This window comes from Engystomops pustulosus, chromosome 3 (assembly GCF_040894005.1).
Source record: "Engystomops pustulosus chromosome 3, aEngPut4.maternal, whole genome shotgun sequence".
NCBI lineage: Eukaryota > Metazoa > Chordata > Amphibia > Anura > Leptodactylidae > Engystomops > Engystomops pustulosus.
Genome location: NC_092413.1, coordinates 89,600,726 through 89,609,204, shown reverse-complemented (window position 1 = coordinate 89,609,204; position 8,479 = coordinate 89,600,726). Strand labels below are relative to the sequence as shown.

The 8,479-nt window shown below is 40.5% G+C and overlaps 1 protein-coding gene across 2 annotated transcripts in view; it reads right to left on the bottom strand.

Annotated features, from left to right (window-relative positions):
* Nucleotides 1–5,622: 5,622 nt before the first annotated feature.
* Nucleotides 5,623–8,479, bottom strand: part of LRP11 (LDL receptor related protein 11) — a 28,882-nt gene continuing 26,025 nt past the window's right edge. For both annotated transcript variants that reach the window (XM_072141377.1, XM_072141376.1), the window contains one exon: nt 5,623–5,983. In XM_072141377.1, the coding sequence (XP_071997478.1) occupies nt 5,829–5,983 (155 nt within the window). In that variant the 3' untranslated portion in view covers nt 5,623–5,828. The remainder of the gene's footprint in view (nt 5,984–8,479) is intronic.

Below are 8,479 nucleotides of genomic sequence, written 5' to 3'. Positions count from 1 at the left end.
GACTGTCTGTTATGTCTTTTGTGTACGTGCTAAAGGTTGACACTTGAGTGAAAAGATTGTGATTCATGGCACTACAGGCTCTCCCCGCTGGCTTGATAGGTACTATCTATACATTGTTAGATGCTGATATTTACAAAACAGAGGTTAAGATTTAGAAACTACTGGAGGGGGTCACATCTTTGTATAACCCCTATTTAGAGAACACTACATTATCACAGGAAGGATCTGACTTTCACACAACTGTTTTGTATTAAAGATATTGGGAAGGACTGTAAACTCTGAATACAGAAAAACAAACCTTCCGTCATGGCCAAACTTGGGCCGCCGGATACTAAAGATGCAGTCCTGACGAGCTGCTCTAAGTGCATCCAGCTATTAGTCCTCCTGCTAAAGGTACATTTTAATGAGGAGGAAAATCCCCATATACTGCCCTACTGTAGTATGGCAGTATATGATAGGATCGATCAGACAACCCAGGGTTAAAGTACCCTAGGGAGTCTGAAAAATAAAAACTGTTTAAACCCGTATGGGAAAATAGCACCCAAAGTCGAAAATAGCACTTGGAAAAATATTTTAAAAATCAATAAAAAGTGATTGCACCGACCCAAAGAATAAAGTAGACATGTCATTTGGGGCGCACAGTGAAAGCTGTAAAATCCAAGCCTACAAGAAAACGTTGCAAATGCCTTTTTTAACTATTTTCACTGCATTCAGAATTTTTGTTCCCACTTCCCAGTACACGGCATGGAATATTAAATACCGTCACTATGAAGTGCAAGTTGTTACGCAGAAAATAAGCCATCAAACAGCTCTTTATGTGGAAAAATAAAAAAGTTATAGATTTTTGAAGGTGGTGAGAGAAAAATGGAAGTGAAAAAACTAAAAAGGGCCGGGTCGTTAAGGGATTAAATTAATGATGGCCACTCGTTTTTATTTACTTAGCTGCGTGTTTCTAGCCTTAATACAAATAGTAAAAGTCTATTCAGTAGGACTAACAGCTGTGTATCCACCTGATTTCTGCGCAACACAATAGATGGTTCCAATCCCATTTATAAGGCAAGAAATCCCACTTATTAAACCTGACAGGGCAAATCTGTGATGTGAAAGCATTTTCAGGTGACTATCTCTTGAATGTCATCAAGAGAATGCCAAGAGTGGGCTACTTTGAAGAACCTAGAATATGACATTTTCAGTTGTTTCACACTTTTTTTGTTAAGCATATAATTCTACTCTTTTAATTAGAAGGTGTGCCCAAACTTTTGGTCTGTACTGTATTTTTAACCCTTCCTAGGCAGGCACCCTGCCAGGCATTTGTTGTTGCATTATTGTCCAGAGCAATTTTTAAAATGTTGATGTGTACAAATAAAAGTGAAAGTACAGCAAAAAGAACCTAACAAACCATATGTTTTCTTAAAGCTGACACTTGCCCCATTTTTGCACTTGCATAAAGGAGTTAATAGACATTTGCACCTTCAATTTTTATTCAAAGAGTAAAATTGTGTAAAATTGTGCTCCAAACAGATAATATTTACTTCCACATCTAAATGTAATAGATGAACATTTGTAGAGTTCAGAGATACCTCATAGTCATATGTTCACATGAATAAATCATAATATCACTAAAACTGAAATAACAAAATTTCTGCTTTTCAGCTACGAAATTAAAAATAGTCGCAACCTCCAAAATAGCAATAAAACAGAATAAAAAGCAATGGCACCCCTAAAACTTATATTTTTTTTGAAAGCCGACAACCAGGCAATTGCGTTTGTCTCGATTAACAGTTGACAGCCTGCACCACCCTCATGTAACTTTTTGACAAACACAAATTACTAACAAAAAATGCATTGAAAATGCCATGAAAACGTATGTTTTTACATAAAACTCACATCAAAGCGGAGGTTTACGTGCAAATAGGCATATAAAAATAACACAAAGTGAGCAGATTTGCATATACCACAATACACAACATCAACAAGAATTTGCTGTCCCAAAAATGCTAAAACAAAAACCATGCCATCCACAAATTGAAATCCACAAATGTGTTTAAACATACACTCACCAGCCACTTTATTAGGTACACCTGTCCAACTGCTCGTTAACACTTAATTTCTAATCAGCCAATCACATGGCGGCAACTCAGTGCATTTAGGCATGTAGACATGGTCAAGACAATCTCCTGCAGTTCAAACCGAGCATCAGTATGGGGAAGAAAGGTGATTTGAGTGCCTTTGAACGTGGCATGGTTGTTGGTGCCAGAAGGGCTGGTCTGAGTATTTCAGAAACTGCCGATCTACTGGGATTTTCACGCACAACCATCTCTAGGGTTTACAGAGAATGGTCAGAAAAAGAAAAAACATCCAGTGAGCGGCAGTTCTGTGGGCGGAAATGCCTTGTTGATGCCAGTGGTCACAGGAAAATGGGCAGACTGGTTCGAGCTGATAGAAAGGAAACAGTGACTCAAATTGCCACCCGTTACAACCAAGGTAGGCAGAAGAGCATCTCTGAACGCACAGTACATCGAACTTTGAGGCAGATGGGCTACAGCAGCAGAAGACCACACCAGGTGCTACTCCTTTCAGCTAAGAACAGGAAACAGGCTACAATTTGCACAAGCTCATGGAAATTGGACAGTAGAAGATTGGAAAAATGTTGCCTGGTCTGATGAGTCCCGATTTCTGCTGCGACATTCGGATGGTAGGGTCAGAATTTGGCGTCAACATGAAAGCATGGATCCATCCTGCCTTGTATCAATGGTTCAGGCTGGTGGTGGTGGTGTCATGGTGTGGGGAATATTTTCTTGGCACTCTTTGGGCCCCTTGGTACCAATTGAGCATCGTTGCAACGCCACAGCCTACCTGAGTATTGTTGCTGACCATGTCCATCCATTTATGACCACAATGTACCCAACATCTGATGGCTACTTTCAGCAGGATAATGCGCCATGTCATAAAGCTGGAATCATCTCAGACTGGTTTCTTGAACATGAAAATGAGTTTGCTGTACTCAAATGGCCTCCACAGTCACCAAATCTCAATCCAATAGAGCATCTTTGGGATGTGGTGGAACGGGAGATTCGCATCATGGATGTGCAGCCGACAAATCTGCGGCAACTGTGTGATGCCATCATGTCAATATGGACCAAAATCTCTGAGGAATGCTTCCAGCACCTTGTTGAATCTATGCCACGAAGAATTGAGGCAGTTCTGAAGGCAAAAGGGGGTCCAACCCGTTACTAGCATGGTGTACCTAATAAAGTGGCCGGTGAGTGTATATTGCACACAAAGTAATAAGCTCCTATTCTGTCAAAAATCCCTCCAGAAATCACTGTCTTCCATGTATACAAAAATAACATTTAAATTCATGCACACTACCACCTTCGTGCAACTTTGCAGCAAACAGTAATAAAATGAAAAGAATTCATGAAAATTCTAAATTTCCTCTAAAATATGCACAAATCCACAATACTTATATAAAGAAAATATACTTTCCTAAAGACATAAGATGTGAGGAGATCATACATACCCCACATGTGTCCACCAAAATATGCAGCAAAGGGAACGTGAAATCCACAGGTACTGAGCTTCACTCAGACATATCATTGTATACTCCCTTACACAACGGTAACTCAAATAAAATCTATTCATAAACCAAGCTAATGAGTTAACAAAAGTTACTTTTAGATGTGCGCCAACGTATTAGCCACGGAATAACGGAATCTGCGGTTCATAAGAATTTGAGTTAAAATGTCATAACGTAGGTGTAAATAATGGAGGATGGTGTGAAATAAAAACTTTATTCAGGAACATGTGTGTGATTGTGTAAATATTCATTGTTTCACTCAATTTTGGTAAAAAAAAAAATCACGAAATATAAGGCAATCAGAGAGCAAGTGTGTTCTCAGATTGTTCTGAATAGGAGCAGTTTAAAGACATGAATATTAGGTGATATTATCCCTTATTAAAATGTATTAACATATAAAATCAATATTTACATTATCAGTGAGGTGCAGCAGCTCCTGTATTCACCATCATCCAAATACTCCCTGCAGCATTCAGAGGGATATATCTTAGGCTATGTGGCACCTATAAACTCACTTATTTTTCCCCATGAAAGAGGAAAATCTTCTATTTCATATGAATCTAAATTTGTATTTCTAGGTGCCAGGAAACCGGAAATATTAACTGCTAAGGTGCTAAAAATTGTACCCGAAATTCTTATTTTAAATTAGGTTCCCTGATACCGAGAAACACATTTTAGATTAATTTGAACAGATTCTCCTCTTTCATAGGTACTAAGTGTGATTCTAAGTGCCACGGAGCCGTTGTTATAGCCCTCTGAGTTGCGGACGTATCACATACCTCCTTGGCTATACATACATCACCCTGTGAGGGATACCTCCTTGGCAGGGAAATGGTTAAAGAATAATTCCATATTTACATGTGCAGAAGTGGACATCAATTCACACGCAGCTTCTGTAGGGCAGTAATCAGATACGTATAATCCTTATTTCTTTGGCTCACGACCAAAAATGTTCATTGGACATACCAAACAGACAGAATAGCTCCACTAGGCATGGTGACCGACCAATTCCACCGAAACGTCACGTGATGTGCTCATTGTTGTACTGCACCTACCATGCCTAGTGGAGGTACTCTGTCTGTTTGGTACGTCCTATGAACTTTTATGGTTTTAAGACAAGAAATTAAGTACTATATGTACTTGCTGTCTATGCTGCCTATGTTAATATGGATTGATGCTTTAAATATGTTGTTTATTACTGATGTTGCCATAGTGTGTCGTAGTGTTTTCTGTGTGAATATAGACTACACTACAATTGAGAAGCAGTAATCCATTGCTATGGTTTGTTATGATGGGCTACTGCACAGTAAGGTACCATTACTCCTACCCTGCATGTATAAGCAAAGCACCATTATAATTTTGTAATTATCCCTATATGGCCATTGCACAGCATCTCCCTTTCCTGTATATTTTGGCTCTGCACAGTGCCATCGCTCAGTGGCGTAACTACCGCCGAAGTGGATGCTACAGGGCCCTTGGGGTTAAGGGGCCCAGGGATGCACGGTCCCTGTGTACCTGCAATGCCCGTGGTAAGTGGTCCGGGGAGGCACTGCCGTGTCCCTGCTGGATTGTGCCCCCCGGCCCCTGACAGACTGACTGATAAAACTGAAGGCTTTCTCCCTGTCAGCTGGATAGGAAAAAAAAGCTCTATTTAAAAAAAAAAAATTGTCGTCAAATGGGACCCCCATTTTTACTATGAATTAACCTTGGTTCTTGTACCATATCTAGACAGTGACCATGGTTCTCATACCTATCCGGAAGGTAACCTTCAAATGATTTTTGACCATTTTTTCATACAAGTAGGGTCCACTGTAGTCCTAATCTACCTCTCCCCTGCACCCACAGTGATTAGTGGTTAGAACAGTAGTTGCCACCTCTGTCGTCCGACTTCAAGGATGCGCCATTGTCCTTCTTAATCTATAATGTAGCTTATATGATTGTCTACACACTCGCAACAACGCACATCTATAATAATGATACATTCAATATTCATGTTGAAAGTTGTAGTTTAGGCTACTAGGCAATTATACAGGCTCAATCAGTAGAGGTTGGAATGTTGTATATTTTTATGCAATATTCATGATTTATCCAAAGACAGAACGATAAGGTAATAGGTTTACATTTACTTTCCTCCTTTTACAGCACGTAGAATGGAAATAAATGCAGACACAGTCCATTTAATTATAACAGGTATTTTTGGATTTCAGGAGGATGGACAATAAGTTAAGTATGTAAGATCTGGTAAGGGCTAGAGATACATGCCATTTATCAGGTAATCTGACTCTTCAGAAGTGAGTGGACGAGCTTTCTTTAGCTTCTGTCTCACAAGCTGGAGTCTACAAACTACCATTAGCAGCAGCAGAGAGGTAATCGCCAAACCAAGGGCCAGGGGTAAAACCGCTCCTGAAAGTAAAAGAGTAAAGTTTGAGAGATCTACAGAGATACAATTACTCCACATTTATAGTCAGGATTTCTTTTATTTTATATTGCTAAGGCTTTTATTACAGGGTGTCAGACCTGTATGTCTATAGTGAGCAGTAACTATATGGCCTCAAGCACATAACTGTGTGCTCAAACTGGAAAGCTTGTGACTCGTTCTAGCTGGGTGGAGTTCGCAAAATGGCCGGATGGTCATGTTGTGGTGGGATGCGGAGGCCTCACTGCACCTATCATGCATAATAAAGGCTGACATGAGCTGGCCACAATTTGGTTGTGTGCATGATTCCTAAAGCTGTATCTATTGGAAATTCAATTCTATGTATTTTTTTACTGCTTGTACCAGCACAACCAGCAGAAATAGCCAGAAAATAAATATCTAGCACATGTTGTTTTAACATTTGTACCTTCAGCTATAATTCAGGTCTCTGTTTGGAAATCCTATAAGCAATATGCAATGGTCAAAGAGCCTAAAATAGGGATATGCTGTAGTAATACCAGGGTCTTGTATCTATAGGGACTATTTTAGCTATCCAGTATTGGCACAGGTAGCTTCTTTGTAGGAGCTACCTACAGGAACATCATTGCTCCAAGAACTTAAGGCACATGCTGGCTGCATTAACTACCTCATTGGCATACTAATACTAAAATATCTCAAACTGTATAATGCACATAAATAATAGGTATGTTGGGAATTGTAGTGCATTTCTCTATCGCAATGCTTGGTGGGGGTGGTAGGCTCAAGTTATAAAGTCAGACATTGATATAGTATTGTTACTTTCCAACAGGTGCTGCTATAGGCTTGACCAGGGGTCTCAAACTCGCGGCCCGCTGGGACAATATTTTGCGGCCCCCACCTGGAAAAGCACCGCCCGCCGTGTATTCACGGCGGCGGTCGGGTCACGCTGCATGGAGAGGGCTCACGGGCTGAGCCCTCTCCATAGCCGGTAAGTCTTTGCTGCATATTGCAGCAAAGGCTTACCGGTAACACCCGCGATCAGTGCTAGCACCGATCGCGGGTGTTTGCACAGCGATAGCTGCCGGCAAAGCTGCCAGCAGCCTCAAAAAGATAGCGGCGCATGGGTGCCGCCATCTTACCTGGGATCGCCGCTCCCCGTGACGTCATCGGGGGCGGCGATCCGTCTCCATGGTAGCCTCGGGTCTTCCGAAGACCCGAGGCTATTTCGTTTTAACCCCTTCATTACAATGTGCTGATAGCACATTGTAATGAATGAGGAGGAAAATCCCCATATATTGCCATACTGTAGTATGGCAGTATATGATAGGATCGATCAGACAACCTAGGGTTAAAGTACCCTAGGGAGTCTGAAAAATAGTATAAATAAAAATACAAAAAAGTTTAAAAAAAAAAAATTATAATAAAAAAACCTAAAATTTCAAATCACCCCCCTTTCCCTAGAACTGACATAAATATAAATAAACAGTAAAAATCATAAACACATCAGGTATCGACGTGTCCGAAAATGCCCGATCTATCAAAATATGATAATGGTTTTTCAATGCTTTTAACCCCGTAACGGAAAATAGCGCCCAAAGTCGAAAATGCCACTTTTTTGCCATTTTGAAAAATATAAAAAATCTATAAAAAGTGATCAAAAGGTCGTACAGTCCTAAAAATGATATCATTGAAAATATTATCAAATTTCGCAAAAAATGACACCACCCACAGCTCCGTACACTAAAGTATGAAAAAGTTATTAGCGCCAGAAGTTGGCAAAATCAAAAAAATAATTTTAGTACAGGAGGTTTTAATTTTTGTAAAAAACATTATAAACCTATAACAAATTTGGTATCCCCTTAATCGTACCGACCCAAAGAATAAAGTAGACAAGTCATTTGGAGCGCTCAGTGAAAGATGCAATATCCAAGCCCACAAGAAAATGGCGCAAATGCATTTTTTCACCATTTTCATTGCATTTGGAATTTTTTTCCCGCTTCCAAGTACATGGCATGGAATATTAAATACCATCACTATGAAGTGCAATTTGTTACGCAGAAAACAAGCCATCACACAGCTCTTTACGTGTAAAAATAAAAAAGTTATAGATTTTTTAAGGTGGGGAGTGAAAAATGGACATGAAAAAACAGGAAAGGGCCCGTAACCGGTTAATCCCCTTCCCTCCGGTACTTGAAGAAGATGAAGTCGCCGCTCTGAACGCACTTGGTGCAGGTCAGAGCGGCGACTTCATCTTCTTCGATGGGAGGGACACGGGGAGACAAGTAACGGGGGGGAGGGGGGGGTGGAGTGTCCCTGACTGGGCTCAGTGCGGTAGGAGCTTGGGACCCCTCGGTGCACAGGACCGTTCATAGAGAAAACACGTCTCCCAGCTTGGGGCTTTCCTTGCACTGGGAGACGCCATGACATTTGAATCTGAATAATGATATTTTGTAAGTGCATTTTGTGTGGAAAACTTGATGCGGCCCAGCCTTACCCAGAATCTA